At 42.4% G+C, this 23,896-nt stretch overlaps 1 protein-coding gene across 1 annotated transcript in view; it reads left to right on the top strand.

Moving 5' to 3' along the window:
- The window catches only part of wnt3a (wingless-type MMTV integration site family, member 3A), a 36,593-nt gene extending 27,233 nt beyond the window's left edge, over positions 1-9,360 (top strand). The window contains exons 3-4 of the mRNA XM_066716259.1: positions 4,262-4,527; positions 5,430-9,360. Of these exons, the coding sequence (XP_066572356.1) occupies positions 4,262-4,527; positions 5,430-5,909 (746 nt within the window). The 3' untranslated portion in view covers positions 5,910-9,360. The remainder of the gene's footprint in view (positions 1-4,261; positions 4,528-5,429) is intronic.
- Positions 9,361-23,896: the final 14,536 nt, after the last annotated feature.

The raw sequence follows: 23,896 nt of genomic DNA, 5'->3' as shown, positions 1-23,896 counted from the left end.
GTTTACAGAGCCATTGGGAGCCGTAGGACACCGGTGGCCCAGCTGAGAGATCACTCTCCCTCTCTAGCAGGGGAGAGTGATTGTTTTTGTTGCGAAGCAGATTGGTCGCTTGATAGGTTTTATTGTGATACGTTGTGATGATGCTTTGAGTTTCATCCATTCTTAAGAAATAACGTGCTTTTATTTTTAGTTTTTTGGCTGTAAAGTTCAGATACTTTATTGAACACACACACACACACCCACAGCAACACCCACACTTCTGGAGGGGCCTTATGCTCGACACAATAAAAAATCTAATATTCGATTGAATTAGTATAGGGTGGTAGTAGTGTTTTTAATCTAAGGATTCATTTTATTTTCTCCGACAAAGTTATTTCAAAGGTATATGTAAACTGAACCGTCATTACAAAATTAAAAACCGAGTCACTTTTTTCACCCAGAGATATGATGCACCACGATTAATCGGCAACATAAGCTTTCTAACTGTAAAAAAATTATACTATATATATATATATCTATAATCATGGCATTGGAATTACTCTCCTCTCTTTTTAAGAGTCCTGAAATGTCTCACTCAGGTATTCGTTTATGTTCCTTTGCATTCCCCAGCAGCCGGACCCTCGCCGACCCAGTGCCTGAAGGGTTTGTGTGCATCAGGATTCATTAATATACATTAACAAAAGTGTCAAAACATTCGCACCAGGAATCTGCCCGGCAACAGGGGTGGGGGGTGTGCAGGTGTGCAGTGGAGCCTCCTGCAGCCGCCGCGCTCAAGAGAGACCGTGCTGAGAGTCCCACGTGTTTTACGACTTCGAGGTTGAGCTTTTAGATCGGCCTCACTTAGAGCACTTAAAAGCCAACCACCGCTTTTATCTTTCATTAGAAAAAGTCGCTCTCCGGCTTAATCGCGTTGACTCAGCCCCGTCTGTAAATTACAACCTGAAACTGTAACATCTGCCTCTCGGGTTGACTGGAGGATATGAGCAACAGCTGTAACCGTGCAGTGACGTCAAGGGAAAAGTTTAATTAGTCTTAGTTTCTGTTTTTGGGTGTTATGAATGATATGTTTTAGATACTTATTCGGTTTAACAACAACCCTTTGTCTGCGTTGGGTGTCATCTCTGAAACTCGATCCCTGTCATGTCGTTGGTCTCTCTGTGTTGGCGTGTGTTTGCGTTTACCTGTTCTCTGCATGTCAAGAAGACGTGTTTCAAACTCGGCGGATATTGAAAAGCAGAAAAGAAAAGTGTGATGCCTGATTGGTTCAGTCCGGTGGTGTCCAGCTCTGTGAAGGTCTCTTTACTGGGAAGACAACAAGAACCTGCTCAGCAATAGTCAGCATTACTTTTTACCATACAATAATTTGACATATCTGAAGCTCTCTGTATATGAGGCAAAAACAGAGAGAAAATGACACTCACTGTCATTAAAATGAATACAGGAGATTAATTAGGAGTGTTAATTAATTAAGTGAGTGTGTACTTTAAAGAGATATAGGGTTGGTGTCACAGACTGTGAGCAGCAGTAATTCACGAGAACACTGTGTTATATATTTCAGGTAATGCTACTCTAGATCATTACTAATTGGGCTGAGTCAAAATGGCAATTAATAAAGTAAGCACACTGCTAGGTTAACAAAAGGATAATTTATTTCCAAAGAACATATCCCTGGCAAGTTGCATGGTGTCCTTACTGAAAACAATAACACAATAGAGAAAGAAAACATATACTGTATATGTGTGTGTGTGTGTGTGTGTGTGTGTGTGTGTGTGTGTGTGTAAAAATGCTGCTGCATTTCTATGAATGTCTTTACAATGACCACAATTCTCACCATAAATAAACAATCAGTTGAAATAACAGCCAATTATAGGAAAAAAAAAGGTACTTAACGTGTTTCTGAATGGCAAAGCTCAACTTAACCAGCCTCGAAAAAGGTCAGGGAACGCAGGTTATGACCTCTGACCTTCGGATGAGAAACTGTTACCATTTAGGATGTGATAGGAGGTCCGTCCTTTTCATGAAATGCATGTTTCTCCATGCTGGGGGGGAGGCTAGCACACCGGTATATCATTAACTCACTGTCAGGAAGAAAGGAGGGGTCCAGTAAATGCAGTTGATGGGAGACCTTCGCCCACACCCTGCTGGGCGCTGCTTGGAGCACAATATCTCCGCAACCATGAGATTAAGCTGAAGAGAAAGTGCTTTTCACGATTCACACGCCCTTTAGATTGTTTTATTAAACCGTTTGAATAGGGATTTCCCAGTCTGCCGACAACCAGGGCCCGGCCAATGCATAGTTCTCTGTTGCTATGACTTAACTTGGTCCCCACTAATCACTGGCGAGGGCGAATTTCATATAAAATATGTGCGGCCATTGTGGGGCTAATGCGGCGTGACAGTGGCAGCACAAAGGGGGATTCATGCCCCCAGCAGGTAATATGGACGATTTGCCATACCGACTGGGCAGAGCGGAGAGCAGGGCGGACTGTCAAAAGCGATCAGTCCACTTAGGCAGCGCGGCGCATTCCTTTCTCAGGTAGGCCCGAGCTCTGCCCCCTTTCCGTCTGGACACTTTTCTTCCCCGACGCTAATCCGCTTTTCTTTTCTTTCCTCCTTTTCTCCTGCTTCTTTCTCTTCCTACTTTTTTTGTTTTGTTTGTGTCATCGCCATTGTCTGACGGGGATTGACTCACTTTATTGGCTTCCTGACTTAGAGGGTCGGGTGCGAATTGAAAATTAAATACGCGATTCACTCCGCTCCGGTCACGGTCGTGTTGGTTTCACTGTCCGCCGCAACCCGAGGTGCAGGAGAAAAATGCCCCAACCTGGGTGAACAATTAAACAACTTTGGAGGTGGATAGGGGGCAAGCGTAAACCGTATCATTCATTAATTACTGTAAGAAATCAGGGGAGCAAAGTAGTTTTAGTTTTGGCCCTATTCATGTAACTGAATAATTTATTTTATATTTTTTGACATGTAGAAAATAGGACCATGATATCCTAGAATGTGATTTTAATTGGGTGCTCTAAATTACATTGCAACCCACTTCTTAATACGCCTGTATAAAACTCAGGCTGAAAACATTTTGAGACAAGGCTTTGGGGGCATTTTGCAATATTTGTGTTTCTAATCAAGTAGCCACAGTGATCTACTTTAACTGTAACAGCTCACACATTTCCTGTGGAAGAGAGTAGTTCAATGGCCAGTTAATGGGGGAGTTCTCTGTTGGAACAATGCAAATCTTTATATTTGAAATGATAACTGGGTGTTGCCACATAACTTCAGAGCCAAATCATCAGTGTACTTCAAACCTTTTCAGTAAATCTGTGCAGTGATAAAATTCAACATTCACTGTGAAAGAGGTGCAATCTAGTGCCAGGTCTTCTTTTGTTAATGGACAGCAAATTAGTTAATTACAAAGGTTAACAAAGGTTACATTCAACCTCTTCTTAACTTCATATGAATAGTGATTTAACTGCGCATTAACAATGTTCTCACACTCCAGCACTTATCCCCTTTGTGTGAAATTCATTCATAATTCTGCGAAACTGAATGGCAAATTATTAATATTATATGTTCCTTTCAAAAACCCTTCACCTATATGTTCAAATGTTACATCCAGTAATTCATTATTAGCATTTTCCCAGACAAGTCTAACACACAGTTGCCCAGCCTTTCAAAAGCTTAATTTAACCTCTTAATTATAGGTCTGTCAATAATGTTTTATAGCTCATGATGCGGATGTTTCAAATATTCACTGACTCATCAGCCAGTAATGTCAGCAAGCCATTGAGTTTTACTTATTTAGCAAAATGCCATTTTATGTGTTAAGCTGCTCTTTTGCAAACCAACAACAACACTTGCATTGTACCTGTCATCTCTGCCCTGGACGCCCATGCCTGCCCTCGCTCCCAAACCCATTTACAACAATAAATATAATAGAAAACAATGCTTTGCACTGACAGTTTGCGTCAGTAAGCTGGTACTTGTGCAGTGCATTCCCGTGATGATATCATTGAAGATTTAATTAACAGGAATTTGCCTCAATGCAGAATGTATCCGAGTAACACTGACCCGGAAAGGTACCCAACTACTCCCAAAACAAACATCTTTAATTGTGTTATTAATTCCTCTGGTCATGTGACTGGGACTTGTCTCAATCAGTGACTTACACGTGATGTCAAATATAATGCGACATTTCCTTTTTCTCCTATTGTGAGAGCTAAGTTGAGGGTTTTCTCTTCTTTGTTTTTGACTCCAGCCACCCGGGAGTCTGCTTTCGTCCACGCCATCGCCTCAGCCGGCGTGGCATTCGCGGTGACGCGCTCCTGCGCAGAAGGCTCGGCCACCATCTGCGGCTGCGACACCCGGCACAAGGGCGCCCCCGGGGAGGGCTGGAAGTGGGGTGGCTGCAGCGAGGACGCCGAGTTCGGGAGCATGGTGTCACGGGAGTTCGCGGACGCTCGGGAGAACCGACCTGACGCCCGCTCCGCCATGAACCGCCACAACAACGAGGCCGGGCGCACGGTGAGTGACAACCAGGCCTCACCCTCTCCTCACACCCTCACTATCACGCCCTGTCTCTCGTTTCTCGTCTACCTGCAAGGAAAGCAACAACCAATTCCTTGCCACCAGTAAAAGAGAACAATAACTAGAAATTAACTACCCTTATTATGACTTTTCCCTTGCATACTTGCCTCATGCAATTCTGAAAGTGTTAGTCAAATGTTGAAATCAAGTATTCTGCTGTATACAACAGGTTGCAAAAAACACATGACTTATCTCTCCCAAAGAGTGGGTGTGGACTCGAAGGTTTTAACCAACATATTTGGCACCAGAGCTTGGAAAAATAAGGTTTATTTGACCTAGAGGCTCTTTAAAAAAAAAAGAATAGAGAACTTGACTTCAATTTATATAGTGAAATAAAAATGAAATACCAATTTAAAACTATTAATATCTCTTACTTATATGTCATAGTTTCCAAAGTAGAGCTTCATAAACAGATTACTTTTGATTATTTTGATTGTGTTTTAGGGATGGTGCATACTGGGATGGTTTAGCACTTCCAGCTGTTTTAATTGGCCTTGTGAGAGGAAATTTGAATCAACACCTGGCAATATTGTCAAATATTATTTCTTCTGTATTTTAATCAGTGGTTTGAGAAAGTAGGATGTAGGGTAATTGGTTCACAAAGAACATGGTTTTTAATGAAAATATCATCCAACCACTTGCCAACGATGAACAAAGTACAGTAATTGATTGTGCTTTTGCATCAGATGGACGGGTTTCAAATCAATGGCAAACTGTCTAAAATCAATATCACTCAGTGCGTAACAAAAAGCTCAATGCAAAAACAAACACAGAACAAACGCTCGGCAATTGGTTATCATGAGGCTCATGTTGGCTGCTTCTTCTTCTTTTCCTTTCAGTCCATTAACGACCACCTGCACCTCAAGTGCAAGTGCCACGGGCTCTCGGGCAGCTGCGAGGTGAAGACCTGCTGGTGGTCTCAGCCCGACTTCCGTGTGATCGGGGACTACCTGAAGGACAAGTACGACAGCGCCTCGGAGATGGTGGTGGAGAAGCACCGTGAGTCCCGGGGCTGGGTGGAGACGCTCCGGCCCAAGTTCACCTTCTTCAAGCCTCCAACGGAGCGGGATCTGGTCTACTACGAGAGCTCGCCCAACTTCTGCGAGCCCAACCAGGAGACGGGCTCGTTCGGGACCCGGGACCGCGTCTGCAACGTGACGTCCCACGGCATCGATGGCTGCGACCTGCTGTGCTGCGGCCGTGGCCACAACACGAGGACTGAGAAGCGCAAGGAGAAGTGCCACTGCATCTTCCACTGGTGCTGCTATGTCAGCTGCCAGGAGTGCGTGCGCGTCTACGACGTCCACACCTGCAAGTAGAGCCTCCGAGAGCAGGCGCTGCTGTGTCGTTTTCTGGCTACACTTTCACCCCTCAGAAAGAGAAAAAATAGTAACTTTAAACAAAAAAAGGATAATAAACAAATTAAAAACAAGAAGCGACGAGTCAGAGAGTGGGGAGCACGACGATGCTGTCTGGGCACGGTTTGCTCAGGAGCAGTCGGGAGTCAAGTTCCTTCAGTGGCTCATTGGCACAGCAATCCATCGAATAGTTGACTTCTTCATAAGGCCCATCCCAGGAATCGACTTAACCAACATAGATTACGGCTCTTACTTTCCGCAGAGGCTACGGGAATCCACCTTCGGCCACAGGTGGCGACGCTGGTCCTCTGTGGCTGTGACCTGAAAGCCACGCTTTCACATTTACGAGGAGAACTGAGCAGACTTCAGTCCCCGAGAGGGTATTATGGTTGCTCACTTTATTGCAGGAACCAAGGGAATGTCTTTGTGGAGATTTCGGAGAGACCGTGAATGGGACAGCAGGGTAGACGTTTCTTGCCCCCGAGATCTCCACCAATTGTCACAGCTGAGATGTTTTTGTGACGCACTCTGCTGTGCATTCCAGTAGCGCACTGCCTTAGGGAGCATTCGGAGGCATTGTTTCAAGCAAAAGGGTAGCAACACTTGACCCCCAACTCATAAATCTTTAGATGTCTTCTTTAGAAGCGTCCTCCCTCGTGGTATGTCTCACTGATGTCCGACACAGTCCTTGTCAGTCTGTGCTTCTAGATCTCAAAGTGCTTTGAGGCCAGCCATTATTGCTCATCGTGATGCCGATTCCTTTCACAGCGAAATGGGATTGGTCATCGGCTGACAAAAGCCCAGAGATCTATTTTCCATATATTCTACATTAAACATATTCATCTGCTGGTACCTTAAGGAATCAGTGTTTTTTTCAGTCTGTATCTTACTCACAATAAGTTAAAAAATGAGAGGAAAAACAAACACACATTTATATATGTTCCTCATTGCAGTTTTTTGTTTTGTTTTGCATTTTCTTTCCATAAGTGTTACTAAGTTTTATGGTTGAGTGATTTAAGTTATGAATGGATCTTTTTTTAAGTTAAATATAGTGTTAACCAGTTACTAACCTTTGGGTAAGAATGCACTTGCACCTGTGTGAATGTAAACGTCTTAAAACATGTATTTGCCAATTTCACTTTTTTTTTTTTCTAAAACGTGATACATTTTTTCTCTTCCTACTGGCCCCATAACTGTATTATCCACATTTGTTTAGGAACAAATAACAACTACACTGGTAAGGTCATGTAAGACCTAAACCAACTGTTGATCGCAGGAGCCAGTTCTTTCTTGTGAATTAAGTTATTCACATTTTGTAGAAAAGTCAAATTCATAATATTGTTTTTCTCACCCAATTACAAAGATTGTAGGTTATCATGAGTGTGTGCCATTGTAAGATTTGAGAAGCTTGTCCACAACCTTTATATGAATCTAAGCACACAAATAACTAATACACACTGATTGTGATGAGAATTACTGCTACCTAACACACAACATCTTGTGTACGAATGACTGTAACACAGACAAACTCACCAATTACTATTCCTGCTTGGTTAACTAGAATAAGAGACCAATTACAGCCCTGCACATGAACAATTAGTCCTGCAGGTGAATGACTTCATCTGATATCAAAGTGTTTTCCTCCAAAAATAAATTTGCTCTATAGCATCTGTATGAAAATAGTGTGAGACACGTGGAAAGAATACTTTAAAAAAAAAGCAGATTCGGTAATGATGTATTCCCAGTGGTGACCATTTCATTTAATACCATTGAATGCTTTTTTACCATCAATAATATACTGAGAAATCTCCCTGCTAATTCATGTTGCAGATCACATGTGGATTCAGCCCAAAATGGTCATTTGGTTTGAATACTAAGCTTTCTCAGCTCAGTTTGACTAAACGGTGTATCCAGCCCATTCCTACAGCTCAGATACAATCAGTCAGTACCTGACCAGACATGCCACAAAAACAGGGATAAAGCGGAGTTTCCCACAAAGCAACATGTCTGACATAAATTCATTTTTCTCCCTCTTTGAATGCTGCTATCCAACCATAGCTATACATTATAAACACTATATTTTCTTTCTATGAAAGAAACTGTGTAGAAATAGTTTTGAACAAAAAAAAAGATGTGAAGTTTTATACTAATTCTGTTTTCATATATAACATGTATATGTTAACCATATAGACATAATTTAAAAGTGTTGCCTGTTTGACATTTCCATGGTAATGCTTTAGCAAAGAAGCATTTTCAATTGAGAACTTGAATTCGACCGCTTTTAAATACGACTGACAATTTGAGGCCGAGTGAAATACCTCGAAGCTTCTCGTGAAAGCACGTCCTGCTTGTTTGTAGAACAGGTTTATGGACCTCACAGGTATGGTTTTCAAAGCTTTAGGTCCAGGTTCTGTCCGTGCCGTATTTACCACGCCCCAAAAACAGAACACAGCTAACAAACAACGAAATTGAATGACATTTTCAAAGATGAAAACTAAGATTTAGTGAAGGATTTTTCTTTTAGCTCCATTACATGTTAGCCCTCTATTTGACATTTTAAAAGAATGGATGAATAGACGACAATATATTTTCAGGAGAACCATACGACTGTTTTCCTCCTGTGCAGTTTTCATATTGCCGTGGAGCAGCACCCACAACATACATCAAAAACACGGTGGTAACTTGACACCGGCACACTGCACCTAGGTTATCATGACGTCTCTTCTCCAAAACCTGCATGATGTCAGGCCTGTCTCTTAACTTCCTGCAAGTACCGCAACCTGCAGCCTCCCCAGTGCGCCCACACCACACCTGCAAACACCGTCCGCCCAACCACGAACACACCCCCTGGACACGGCGACAAAACCAACAGCTCTGAGACCAAGCTTTGAAAACCAGCCCTCACACAGATCAGACCCATCTTTCTTTTTACCAAAACAACGACTCAATATCACCTTAAAATGTTTGGTTATTATAATTCATGGACGGTATCACAACAGTGAGCAACACTTTTAATTTAAAAGCTACTGTACTACATTTATGTCTGTAGTCTATTTTATAATACCTTTTTGTTTGTTTGTTTGTTTCTTCCTTTGAAAAACATCGTGCATGTATTATAAAGTCTTAAAATCCAAAGTTTTGTACAAACTAGTTTGTGGCTTTTTTTTTTTATTTCTAAAGTCTGATGTTTTTTATGATTATTTATTTTACCAGAAATGTATATATTAGTAAGTGAGAGTATATATTTGCAGAAAGAAATAACTTGTCGAGACAGTGTTGTTACTTTACCACTGTAACAGTTACCTCAATGTCTGTTTTCCACTGACGACACACATCACACGATGCGTGTTCAGCTGTCTGTTCTAGGCTCATAGATGTTAACTTTATAATAACAAATTAAAAAAACAAAAAACATTATGCATTGCTCTCCTTATTAATGCTTTTACATGCTACACCAAACGAGACGGGATAGTGATCTTTTACTTTGGTATCTGTGGTCATTTGTGAGAGTGTGTAGCAGATAATTATACATTACAATATAAGGCACAATCTTTGCTACCATTAATACCTTGCAGGGGGGTCTTCATCCAGCAGCTGACTGACAAGAAGAAGAAAAACAGATGATGATGACGAAGATTATATGTATAATATTTTCATTACTGTCAGCTCCAACTCCAACTCAATTAGCAATTCCTGCTTTCAAGGTTTCTCACTGTAAACGAGTGAGCGAACAGCACAGCAGTCCTTATATAAGACTGGAAAGCTTTAAAGACCCACATCTCCCAGCGGCACAACACCACTGATACGTGCCGTGCGGTAGGAGACATGCAGATGATCCTGTTAAAAGAGCATTTTAAAAGGCAAGACAGGGTTTGCTTGCTTTTTTCTGATTAATATCATGTTGCTGAATATATAACGGCTCCCGGCTGACACAGCGGGGTCGTCCTGGATGTGTTTGGAGGACGGGATGAGTCACAGAGACGTCCATCCAAACAGGGTATTCAGGAGAGATGATGAACTAAAGAGAGCAGCCTCAGCTCACATGTTGCACAGCCTGTGCTATGGACAAGAACAAATAAGTGGAGCCAGCTTTCTGTGTCAGCAGCTAAACAATTTAGTGAGAAATAATAATAATAATAATAATAATAATAATAATAATAATAATAATAATAATAGTCCAGGGCATGGCCAAGGTCCCAATCCCCAGAAGTGTGCAGAGACATAAACATTTTGAAAAGTGCCAGGCTGGCAGGAACACCTCGACCGTAAGTAACCCAAGCAGGTGAATCATCACCTCTCTGCAGCTCTCTCTCCTTTACAATACAGAGCGGATCCTGTCAATTGGTCAATTAATTAAACGCAGCTGTCTTCACGTCTCCTGATCGAGTCACTGTTGTTACATGCACACGTTGAGAGGAAGCCATGCTGAACCGATGACACGTGTGAAAGCCCAACCCGGCCCTCCTCCTGCGAGCCTGAGCCAGGCCGAGGCGGCTGTCTGTCAGTGAAACCCGAGGCAGGGCTTTTCCGTTGTACTCTCACTGACAGACGGCCGCCTCGGCCTGGCTCAGGCTCGGTGCTGAATGACTGCAACACTAACGCCTCTTAAGGAAAGATTTGTGACAATTATGTCAACGCGGCGTTCGTTAATGTGACAGATGCTCTGTCATATAAGACCGCGCTAATCTGCATCTCCGCGGCCGAACAAAAGACGAGAGGAAACCCGCGGCAGACGCCCTCTCTGTGTTTGTTTTCAGAGGAGAAGTGTCTGCCTGGTGCCACTGACAGACAGCACGCATCCCCGGCGCTGCCAAATCCTCTGCAACAACACTCCGTACTGCAGGAGTCTAGCGGCATTAGTGGCTAATGTAAAAATCCTCCTAATAAAGGGGAATATTATCCAGTCTAAGGCACACTCCCAGATGAAAGGGTTTCTGTGGCACACACTGGTGCCTGGGTATGTTTCTTGATGGGCTGCACACATTTTGCTTTTCATTGCATAATAAAACCTCTCCACTATTCATGCTGAAAACTTTGCTTGATTTTGCTGTCTTGTGCAATTGCATTTACATACGGGCAACTCTGGCTGTTCAGTTAAACAGTTGTTGTTCTGCTTCTGCTTTTCATCTATCACCTCTTGTTGCGGTAGAAACCAGACCAGCTTCAATGAAGGCAATAATCGAAAGCTGGTAAACGTCAACTATTCAGCCTTCGGAAATGAATTCTGAACATATATAACATAGGAATGTGTACCAGACAGAGAGTGGGGAATAAACGAATTGTCATGCAAAGTTTTTAGTGTCCTAGGGAGTTGCATCATAGCGTGGATGAGTTTTCCTGTTTCTTTCTTTCCCTCTGAAACTGAAACAGGTGGCTTTAAACTAATAATGAGCGTTCTTCAGTACGTCTGCAGGAACATATTCAGCAGAGAGTTCTGTGTTAGTTTTCTCCGTGCCGTGCAGGAGGCTGGCCACGGGGAATTGTGAGCCGACAGTTTAAAATCCCAGACTTTTCACTGATATGGAATTGCGACCAGACACTGTTTTCAGTAATGTGTTGTAGTCTCTAGGTATTTACAAAGCTAGAGCACTAATTAGTGAATTTATTTTGGGCAGGAAGAAGCCTGTACACATGTTACAAGATACTAAAGGATGGAACCTGTTGCCTCATCCTCAAAATGCAGACTCGTCGGTATTACATACAGTGTATATGGTTTCTCATTGCTATATCTGCAAAAACGTGTTGTTTTTCACTTGATAGAAACTGCATATCTGGCACAAGAGATGTTTTTTCTCCTTTTATTCTTTTGCCACAGAATCCCCGAGATGAATTTGACTTTAAATGATTTAGTAAACCATGCCCTCAGTCTCGTCTCCCGTGCTTTTGCCTCTTCTCTGCTGTCGTCTTTGAGGCTCTGTATTTCTCTTTTTCATTTTTTAGTAAACATTTTTCTTTTGTGAAGTGAAGATGATAATCATAGAGACCGATGTGATGGGGGGACGAATCGAGATGGTAAAATCCATACCTGATCTGAGCGAAAGAGGGCTGAACATGTAAAGGTACCACAACCAAACTCAAGTTATACAGTGAATCTGCTGTGATGCTGTCAATTTTGTTGTTAGAACATAAGAACATAAGAAAGTGTCCAATCGAGAGGAGGCCATTCGCCCCATCGTGCTCGTTTGGTGTCCATTAATAACTAAGTGATCAAGGATCCTATCCAGTCTATTTCTGAATGTTCCCAAATTGTCTCTTCAGCCACATCGCTGGGGAGTTTGTTCAGATTGTGACGCCTCTCTGTGTGAAGAAGTGTCTCCTGTTTTCTGTCTTGAATGCCTTGAAGCCCAATTTCCATTTGTGTCCCGGGTGCGTGTGTCCCTGCTGATCTGGAAAAGCTCCTCTGGTTTGATGTGGTCGATGCCTTTCATGATTTTGAAGATTTGAATCAAGTCCCCACGAACACCCCAAATACACGGGCGAATTAAACAGACACCAGACTAACCTGTGGAGTTCAGTCTGAAATCGTATCACAATCTGCTGACGCCCATTCAAGTATACGATGTGTTGGATGATCATCTAATACGATGGAAACGGAGCCATTACAACGTCTCCAATAGTGTCCACATATGAACCAGCATGCTTCTGCTGCCCCGACCCCAACTGCACAGGGTTTGAGCCACTTTAGAATAGGCAAGAGCACTGAGGTTTATTATTACTTATTACTCGAGGTGCTTTCACAACGGTGTCTCGTCACATTCACCAGTCTGTCCTGTGCTGAGCTGCAGCCCCTCCAGGGTACAAGTTGAGAGCTATTACTTCTGAGTACGGCCCTTTCTTTGTTTCGGTCGGCTACATAAGAGTTGTCTGCGCACTGAACATGAAACCTTCAAAGAATATGGACTGCACGAGGGCAATATTGGAATTGAAAGGCTTGCATGTCATGAAATGAGAACGACACGCTTGTGGTGAAGTGTTAAATAAAACAATGGAAGTCTGGACCTCAAACAAGTCAAATGAGTCTAATGCATTAGAGAAACATTAAAGGCACACTTATCGTCTCTGTGTTTTTGAAAGCTTCAGACCCGTAGTGTAAAATGATGGAGATGTTTACGTTATCTTATGCAAATTGATTGAAAATACAGCCTTTTATTGGGTTAGGTTTTGTGGCTTAAACCAATCTGTTGTTGCTTTGATGAGCCTTTAAAAGCAAATAAGGGAAAAGCAGTCCTGATCACAGAGTTCAAAGACTTAAAAGGGTTCAAAGGATTGTAATTTTGCTGAACCAGTACGAACTTGCAAGAGCAACCTTCACAGTGCGTCTGGCAGACACGGGCCCAGCCAATTCCGAGTCTGAACAACATGATCGTTTTAAAGAAATATTGATGCACTGAAAACAATGCAATGTATCAAATATGTTTCCTTTGAGACAAAAGTAATTTAAAAACATGATTCAATTTTTCCCTTTCTCTAAAACGGCTGTGCCTCAATTCACTGATGACTATAATTCACTGGTCATATTTGTTACTTCTTGCTTGGTCTTGCTGTAGCAAAAAAACTATGACGTGTGTGATTTCTGAGAACAAAGACCTATTGGCACAATATTAATCCATTAGCTGAATACTTTTAATTGACTAACTAGTCTATGCAAAAACATGTGGTAGATACAAAATTTAGAAGCAACTTTTTTTCCATTGCGAAACTTACTGATATATTGCGTTGTTAAATCATTGCCACTGAAAATCTGGAATAGTATCAAGTGCATCTGGAGAGATCGCGCTCCCGTGCACAGTGGATTTGTACTAGAATTGATCTAAGATTTTGAATGAAGGTATATATATATTTAATTTTATAAACAATTTGCAGTTTTCACAATAGCTCCTGGCATCTACAAACATGTCCAGTGTTCACTTACAATTAGTGTTGAGATGATTATTTAGTTGGCTGTGACTACTAATATATATATGTGTAATTGTATTTCTTTTTTTAATAGTAATAAGTATAATTATAATTATTTCTTTCCTAACAGACGCCCTTACCCGGGGCGAATTACAGTTTACACAAGAAACATTTCAACGCGTTACAAAATGATTTATTTATTTATTATTTATATGGGAAAGCTCAAACAGAAGCTGCTTCTCCTGAACAGCAGGGAGACAAGGAGAAAAGCAATTCAGGGACAAACAGAAACCAGGACAGGAAATGTAATATTACACGACGGCATACGCTTGTTTTTTATTTGGCCGCCGCTGTCTTTCGCCTAGCGTCCGCCGTAGACAACACACAGAAACAAGATATCTGGCAGGAATGGTAACTCTTTGTTTCATGTGTTTCTGAGGTGGGCTCTGGGACACTGCTGCAGTGCACACATCACAGGGCTCAATCTCATGCGCTCTGCAGCGGCCGGGTAATGGCAGGCCTCTCGTCCCGTTTCATCCCGAGCCGCTGTGGACGGCCGGTGCGGGCGGCAGGCCGGTGGGGGCGGCGGAGTGGTTGAGCGCGGCGTGGGCTGCTGTGAGCCACGTGAGCCTCCTCCAGGGATCCCCATCTTCCGTCAGTCAGAGAGATGAAAGAGAGAGAGAGAGAAAACGAAGGCGAGTGATAAGAGCCCTCTGAGTTAGCGCATCCGGGGGGACTTAATTTAGAACCTGATCTCAAACTGTTATTTCGGGAGCTGATTGACTGAGCCGGCTCCCCTATCCCCCGATCACGCCGGCACACATTGAAATGCACAGGCGTGCGTGTACACACTGACGCAGGCAGGATTACTTTATTTATTTCATTACTCGTGGCTCTGAAAAATCAGCAGCTGTTCCTAGTAGAAAAAAACGTACTGATAAAAGTCAGATATTCACGTCGTGCTTTTTTCTTTGTAGTTATGCAAGAGAACAAAGTTGCACGGCCATTTTTGTTACAAACTGTTTATAATTTCAAGTTGGGTTCGACTGTTTTATATGCCACTGCTCCGAGACGGATGCCATTGTGGTATTTTGACAAGTATTTGACTTGCCCACGGTCTTCAAATGTTTATTCTGCTACTCTATCAACAAGGGGTTTTGTAAGAAGGGGCAAAAGCAGAAGTGGGTTGCAAATCAATTTCTAAAACCTTAAGTGGTTTGATTAATAAACTCTGTTCAAAGGGTTCATATAATCCTGTGTCATATCACTAGTTTGTATCTCAGGTTTGGGATTATTCCTGACTGGGTTTCTCAGATTGAAAGTGCTCAGGCAGTGGACATCAGACAATGTTGTGCAACTGTACAATTTGAAAAATCGTCCTTCTATGTTACTGCAAAAGCTATGACAACAGATTGACTGGCCTGTGTCGAATGGAGCAGCTGTCAAAAGAATCTGAAAAGATTTTGGTACCATGAAGACTATTTCTTAAACTGAATGACTGACAAAATTATTAACAAAATTTTCAGACGAAGGGTGCGAATACTTTCCATCGAAACTGTAGACACACTGACACACACGTACACAGTGATTGTCCTGCAGTGTCTTGCAGCAAGGGACGCATTGCACGACAGACACTGTCGAGGTCCCCCGTGTCGGCTCTCAGGGCAGGAGAGGAAGAATCGGCCATGAAAAGACTAATAATCCACTGGCTGTCCTTCTGTTTGCATGCAGGTCGGTATTGTGTCGAACCCAACTCTCCTCCCCTGCTGACTGGGGAAGGTAGGGGGAATATACAAGACTACCAGAGGGAGGGAGGGGAAAAAAGGCAGTTAAAAAAAAATCGGGGATTAAAATCGATAAAAAGAAGCTAAATATTATTTTGTTTCCATTGAAAGGGTTAAGAAAACAAAGAGAGAGTTGACAATTTCATCCCGATGGACGCTGGGAATGGTCCACAAGAGGCACAATGCTATCATTATTACCCCAGGCTCCATTCGGAGTGGATTTTCCACAAAATCTTTAATAATAATTTGATTCTTTTCAGTCCCAAGAAGCCAGCTGAGCTCTTTAAGAAATAGTAACAAAAAAAAAAAATTCTCAGAGAGGGAAGAAAAAAAAAGTACCCGTCCGAGAGGAGCTTTGGCCGTGGAGCCGATCTGAAGCAGATTAGGCCCAGACTGAATAGACCCAGGCAGGGCCTAGTGCGCCGGCTCAGCCTGCACCCCCATTTCTTATTCATCCCAGGACAATGTCACCACCAGAGGCCAGGCCTCGACACTAAATTACACCATTATCAAAAATAGATTGATATACATCCCCTTCCGTGTGGAATTCCTAAACAAATGTTTTGATACTGTCGCCATTCATCAGATTTCTTTTCTTTCTTTCTGTTTTTTTATCGTAGTCAGCATTCATATTAGGACATATCGGGCCGTAAGCGCGCCACACACAAACTGCCCGCGGAGCAGGGCCAGGTTCCTGGGTGGTGCAGCATGAGTTCAACACAACCGAACAAGAGATCATATTTCCTCCGAGGGTCTCCAATCAATGTGCGAACGACTGGTGACACAATTCATTCGGTCGCTGTGATTTAATGAGTTTGTCCATGGACGCCCATGTGGAATGAATGGGGGTACGACATTATAGTGGTGGAAATTAATATTCTGATTCACATGATACACACACACACACAACACACACACAATTACAGAGATCGCAACAGCTGCCTCGTGCTTATGGGCCACATTATGAGTTCTTAGAGATGAGCAAACTCTGTCCGACCACAGACTTCCTCTTTTACCTATAAGGGATAAACAACTTTGGGGGAGATATGCAATGCTGGAGCAAAGATAGATAGATAGAGAGAGAGAGAGAGAGAGAGAGAGAGAGAGAGATTGAAAAGGAAATTAAAATGATGCCCCTGAAAGGATGACCTACGTTTGAACTCTAGATCACTCCATCGCGAGGCGACGGCAAAAGACAGAGGTCTCCTCGCATCTCAATACACGAGCTGAGGAGGGAGTGGGGGTCTGAGATGCACCTCCGCTCTGAGGTGGCTTTTATACACAACACCCCCCACCCCACTCCCTCCCTCTCTGCCAGTCATTTCCAAATACACCGTAAAATGGAGAAAAAATAAATAATAATAATAAATACAAAAACACAGGATGGAGAAAAGCTGAGCCTGTCTATTGAGATGTCTCTATATGAAGGAAATGGTCTCTGGCTCAGAACAGGGCCCTATAACTCTCGGCACCGAGGTGAAACCCGCATTGTTCGCAGGTAGTTGAGAGAGGAGGCGGTGTGGGAGCCACGCCAGGAGGCGGTGTCTTCAGTGTGAGAACTTTGACACGGCCGGGCTCGATCGGCATCTCCCAATAACCATATAAATGAGAGACAATGGCCTTAATTGCGATCGATCCCCATTCCCCTGCTCTGTGCCGTCACTCTCATTGGAAAGGGAGAAGACGGAGGTGTGTCTCAGAGAGCTGTGTGCATTTCAATAAGCCCGCTGCTCCGGTGGCTCTGGGGTCTGATTCCAAAGGCCTGGCCTGGAGCCTCCTCGGGCAATTGCCACAACAACAGAGGGGGAGAAAAAGTCACACTTCGGTTCAAATACATTGCTCCGTTTCACTTTCCCAAGGCCTTTGATGTCCAGAGGCCCCTAAAACAATCAAGGCCGTGTTCACAGTGTAATTAGCACAGTGAATTTCTTAAATGGCAAGCCGCTAATTAAAAGGGGGGAAACACAGCACAGGAGCACTAATGTGGTTTCGGGAGCTCTGGGTTTAATCCCCCAAGGTCTTTAGGAGACATTCTCTGGGATGGCCATCCTTGTTCTCGGGTTTATAATAGGTGGCTGTGGCAGAACCTAAGCCGGTGGTCAAAGCTTTCTGGAAATCTGCAGTGTGTGTGGTGGTGTGTGGCGTGTGAAAACAGGTTTATTTTTTATTATTATTTTTGTAATTATTATATCATATTAGATATTTTATTTGTTCTCTTTTGGGACTCTAGAATGCACATCAAGTCATCTGTAGAATCCAGGATGCAGACACTGTATTGATGGCGAAGGACAGCAGCCTGTTTCTTCGCTGTGAATATATTCCTTATATAACTAATGAAATTCTTCAAACTGTGAAGATACATCTGAAATGCATCTTATTTAAAGATAGAAAATTATGCAAAAATAATCTCGAGGACAAATTGTTTCTCTCTTTGGTTTGTTTTCTTTTTCTTTCATTTACCTATCCATCAGAGCAGCTGAACCCTTTGCAGTCTCTACTGGCCTGAATCTGTGAGCATGTGATTCGTTTTTAGATATTGGAAACCCTTCATTTGATTTAAGGCAATTAAAGGTTATGTTCATTATTATTGTTTTCTGATAATAAAGAACTAAATAAATAAATAAATAAATAAATAATAATAATAATAATAATAATAATAATAATAATAATAATAATGAGAAATCATCATTAACATGTGTGATAACATAAGACAATGCAAAGTAAGTTTTGGTATTTGGTATTCCTTTTAATATCTCTAACATGCACACCACAGAGACACGCACACAAAAATGATCTAACAGACAGATCAAGTTCTTTGTTTTTTCTTTTCTGATGTCAGTCACAATCTTTGGAGTCTTCTGGCAGTCTTTAATGCTGTGTTTGAGAGGTCCAATCACCTGATGGGACAGTAATAAAACCTGGGTAACCTGACTGGGACCTGTAAGTCCATCCACCTCACAATGGGGATTGCTTTGCAAGGAGCAACATGACCAGAGTGTCTCCTGCCCCCTCCGTGTCTAAAGAAGGACGCTGGGTTAATTTACTCCACAAACCCTCCCAGGCGGGATTGACCGGCTGTGTCGGGGCTGAGGGTCACTCGGAGCTTACCCTAAACCCCAGACATCTCCTCTCCCTTGGCCTCTCCTACCTGGTTAGTGCAAACAAAGGGGAGAGTAACCCTGCTGTAATTTGTCCCACAAATCTGTGTCTTAGCATGTGAAAGCTGGCTAATTGGGCCGTTGTCTTGATCGGGATTCAACAGGAGTACTGAAAAAACTGTCTGAAGTATGAAGTGAAGTTGAGTTGAATCTGGCTTTTATTTGTAATTGTTCCTGAATAAAAGCATAGCTTTCCTTCACCTGGCAGGTCATTACTTTTACTTGCGTGTCTCTAAGGATCTGCGAATCTCCCTGAGATCGTGATTCATTGCTCAGGCTCGGGCCACGTGACTCACAGGACACATCGTGTGATATGGTGTCACTGGGGATTCATCATTACTTAATTAAATATACATGTGAAATATTATGGACGGAGCTCCACGGGGGGGATTCTCTGCCCACTAATGTGGCGTCGAAACCTTGCTCTGAAATTTCAATCTTACTGGGAAACTGTGGGCTTCTTTCTATGATCAGACAGTGAAATGTGCTAATCCCCTGCCTAACCCTGGGATTGCATAATACAGCACGGAAAGAGCATGATGTATGCATGAATAAATAAATAAATACATGCATACATACATGCATACTTACATACATACATACATACGTAAATAGTGAAAGCCTGAAAAAAATATTTGATAATAATCTGGTTAGTATTATACTAGAAATATACGCGTATCTCATAATGATACAATCACGAGTCTATTCAAGACAGTATGGACGTTTAGTATTACAACAATACACATTAATCTCAATATTACTCCAATGTAAAATGTGAAAGAAAAAGAAAGAACACAAACACACACACGACAAGACAATAATGTTCCCAGTTGAATGTCTTTCTTACACAAAAAGCTCATCAGACTTATTTTTAGCCGCAGCTGAAACCTTCAGAGACAACTTCTTAATCTTGAAACAAGCAGATCTCTATCTTCGACTGTTTTTGTTTACACTTCTGTCATTTTCAGCTCGAGTGAATAACCTTCTGACTTTCAACAGCTGTACCTGATGCCACACTTTTTTTCTTCTCCCAGTAATAACATACTAACATCTGCTGCAAAGGTCATAATTTCCCATAAAACAATGTTTTCATAATAGCACAGCCATCACTTTCATGCTTAAATAATACTGCCACATAATACAGTAGTAATACCTTTTAAAATAGCCCCACTTTTATTTCTAAATTACCTGCTGCAGTAATTGCAGTGACTTGATAACAAATCCTAGTTAATCTCCGGGGCACCACATCAATATTCACTCCATGTAATCAATAACCCTCCAAAAGAAGGTTCTGCTTTATTTATTCCACATAAAGGGTGCTTCGGCTCATGTGATATGGGCTCATCAGCGTTGTATATTAAAATTATATTTAGATGTGTGAAAAATCTGTTCGGAAAGCTTTGCTCCTTTGGTGGACTCACTTTAAGCGAAGATTATCGGCTTCTGACAAGAGGTTTCGATGCTATCACATGTGCGGCATTGAACTCTTCTTAAACCACATTAAAAAACCATCTACGTTCTCACTCTAAACCCATAAACACTCCTTGCAAAGGCAGGGTAATTACTAAGCGCTTTGTGGAGGACTGTTGTGTTTTATTGTTTTTAGTTCTAGCGCACTTCTTAATCTGCAGATCTCGGTGTGCATCACCTGACTGAGGTGCAAACAGCGCAGCTTGTCATTGGAAAACACCAGGCTTTGTAGCTGCTCTTTCATGTCTCATGTTTTGATTGCTGGTAGCTGTTCGCCACACAGCCCCGATCCCTGCAATGTTGCAGCAAATACAGATACAATTATGATTAATAGCTAAAACAACAAAAGCACAAAAAGGCCCCAGTACAGAAGAGGTGGATAGTTTATCTCCATTTCGAATTGTTTATACAACCCTGCCATCAGTCTGTTTCAAATGCAGTGACTTAACTGAAGTAAGTAAAGCCACAATCAAAGTCATCTGTTTTGAGACGCTAACTCACACAAGAGTCTCAGCCACCGTCTCTGTACGAGTCCGCAGTCCTTGGCAGCTTATTTCATATATTCGCTCCTCTCTGAACAAAACCAATCTGCTGCTGAGTGCGTTTTCATCCTTCATTAGAACGAAAATGTCCCTTTTGCACCGGGCACTGAAAGAGCAACACTTGTTCGGATGCTCCATGACAAGGTAAGTGAAAGACAGGCGAGTGGTTTGGTTGAAAGAAAGGGACCTGGGTCTGAACGCCTCTGTTATACCACCCCAGGCTTTGCTTCTGACACTTCACTATCTCTCTGCTCGCTAGGGAGTGGAAGAATTAAAATGCGTACAGCCTCACACAGAACCCCGAACTCAAGCCTTGTACCAACCCTACATATCCACTCCCCGAAACAAAGGGCTACTTATTTAATTACAATTCTGAATCCGATTTGTTACAAAAGTATTCTCAGTGCACAAATAACAACATTATAATTCCCGAAAGATGCGTTTGTATGAGAATCGTAAAAGATCAGGAAACAAATTAGGCCTTTATCAAGAGCCAAGCCTTCAGTCAGAATCTTTCTTTTTTCTTCTCTCTTTCTTTTTATGATTTTCTCTTCTTTGAAGCATCTGTCCACATTGTTCAGGTGAACAATGACATTTTGACATCTTCCTACTCACGGGGCAAGCTAGTCAGAAGGAGGGATGGGGGGATGGGGGCATGTCATAAAGAAGGGCTGTATCGGGGGGGGGGGAGTCTTTTCTCTTTCCTAGGGGCAGCTAGTCACACTGCGGTGCCAATGGCTTGAGTGATAGGAGCAGATAGGACACCCTTGCTGTTCAAGGTGCCGATGAGCATGGGCCTCGTGGCAACCTGATGAAAACAGAAAACAGAGGGCCGGGGGGATAAAAATTAAATAAAACGAAAGCACAGTTCATCACACTGGTGGCCAAGCTGATTCTGACGGACAAAATGAACCTCTACCCACGAAGACTTCAACAACAATGATAATAACACAAAACAAAGTATTTAAATATAATACGATGGCTCCCTGTGCTTGAACGGAAGTTTATCTTCTGACGGGTCACCACTTTCCAAAGTGAACAGATGCAGTCTGATCAACATCACTTCATTTATCTGACCTTGTGTGTGCGGCGATGAGGTGCACGAGGGGAGAGACTCCTGCAGGTGTTTGTGGCACATCCTCGTCGAATATAATAGGCTTCGCTCATAATGATCACAGGATTATAACCTGGGGCGATTACTGTTCGTTGTCACAGACGGTTCGTTGATCCTATCTTGTGCTCCATGGGTTCTAGTTGCAGACTCTTCACAGAACACTGTCCACAACATGGCGACGTAGGCAATTTATGCTATGATTTCAGCTCCTACGTTGGCCTTCTGTGTACAGGCAGTTCAAACAGAGACCCTCATAGCGATGGCCTCTTTCTGAATGGCAGGGAGGGAGGTGGGAGGATACGGTTCACCGTGATTTTAATAACTTGGCCGACCACATTTCCTACTCAAAGGAGATCTTTAAACAGCGGCTCCTGGGAAAGGAACATGATGGCCTATTCATAACAGCCCAGATTTTGTCCTTGTAGATTTTTGTACATTCATTTGTGTTTGACCCACTGAAAAATACACGATTTAATTCCTATCTTGAGGATGCGTTGTTTTTGTGTTTGTGTTTGTCACGGGCCCTGATTCAATCGCACATTATTACCCTGAAAATGAATGAGTCTCTCTTGGACTTTGAAAAGGGTCAGAAGGCTTTTGCTGGAGAAAATTGAGTCAGTTTGAGTTTGAAAAGAAGGAGCATTTAAACTAAGCATTTAAACTGGTCCTTTTTGTATTTTCCAACAATATAGGTATATTGTAAATATATTTTACCCTGTAATGCATATATTTATTTTAAAAGTTGAAAACAAATTGTAGAAATCAACCTCAACAAATATTTACAATCTATAAAATAAATATATAGATTACAGACTACAATACATATCATATGAGGCAATTGCGGCATATGAACAATATAAGAATCACACATTTCTACCATGCAATACAAATAAGTATATGTGTTCCTTATGGACATAAAAGCCCTACACAGTATCCTGTGTCACAGAAACACACACCTGACATTTTGTGATACTTTTGACAGTCTTTCAGTTTGTCTTTAAACACTTGGAGGGGGGGGTGGACCTCATACTCCGATAGATACAATCACTGCTGGATTCAATTATAGTTGTCCTGCCTGTGCCTTTCTTTCCTCCAGTGCCTCTGACACCTAATGTACACAGCCTCTGTAAAACATCCTTTAGGAGCCCGGGCGACACAAAGGGACACTTGCACCGCGAGACGATAAATCATCCTAAAGGACATGGTTAGCCATTGAGGAGCCCTTCAGCTATACAAGCCCGGCTGCCACATTCAGACACACAGTTCTCATTAAGCCTTGTATTATACAAGAGCTGGGAAATTAAACTCCCATAATCCCTGTAATAAGGTGAGAGGTCACAGCCTGGCTGGGGTCCTGAGGTCTGACACCCCCACCCACATCGGTGCTAAGCTGTGGTACGAGAAAGCCCGGTTCAGCCTCGTACCCAATTAGAAGCACAATGCGTTTCTTATCAATGAGACCCACAAAAAAAAAAAAGAAAATCAAAAGGCAGCGGCGAACAGACCGAACTCCTATTCGCCCACAGAAAGCTACACAGCCAAGAGACAATCCAGCTTTTTCATAGCTGAGAAGGTCTTTGATTTCTCTCTCTGCCCCCTGCACCTTCGATTCCAGCCCCCGTTCCCCTCCGAATTCATACCTTGTGCTCATGTGGGCCGAGGGAGGGACACATCTCAGAGACACAGCTGTGCTGGAATATATCTATATGTCACAGACGCTCTCTGAGGCTGTGTCCTATGCAGGGGGTACAGGTAAATTTCTTCTGCTTCTTCTTCTTCATCATCATCTTTTTATTATTATTATTGGTTATGGATGTCAAATGAAAATTAATGTGATCTACAATCCCTCACAAATGTAGAAAGAATATAATATAATTAACCAGGACTGAATTCTCAACAGGCTGTAGATAATATTAATTTTCATTTTACATACAGAAGAGCAAATATTAATCATATTAAAGTAATAAAGTCCTGCTTTTCTCAC

The sequence above is a fragment of the Amia ocellicauda genome, chromosome 2 (genome assembly GCF_036373705.1).
Source record: "Amia ocellicauda isolate fAmiCal2 chromosome 2, fAmiCal2.hap1, whole genome shotgun sequence".
Taxonomy (NCBI): domain Eukaryota; kingdom Metazoa; phylum Chordata; class Actinopteri; order Amiiformes; family Amiidae; genus Amia; species Amia ocellicauda.
Note: the sequence above shows the minus strand (reverse complement) of the source record. Positions and strands in the feature narration are given on the sequence as shown.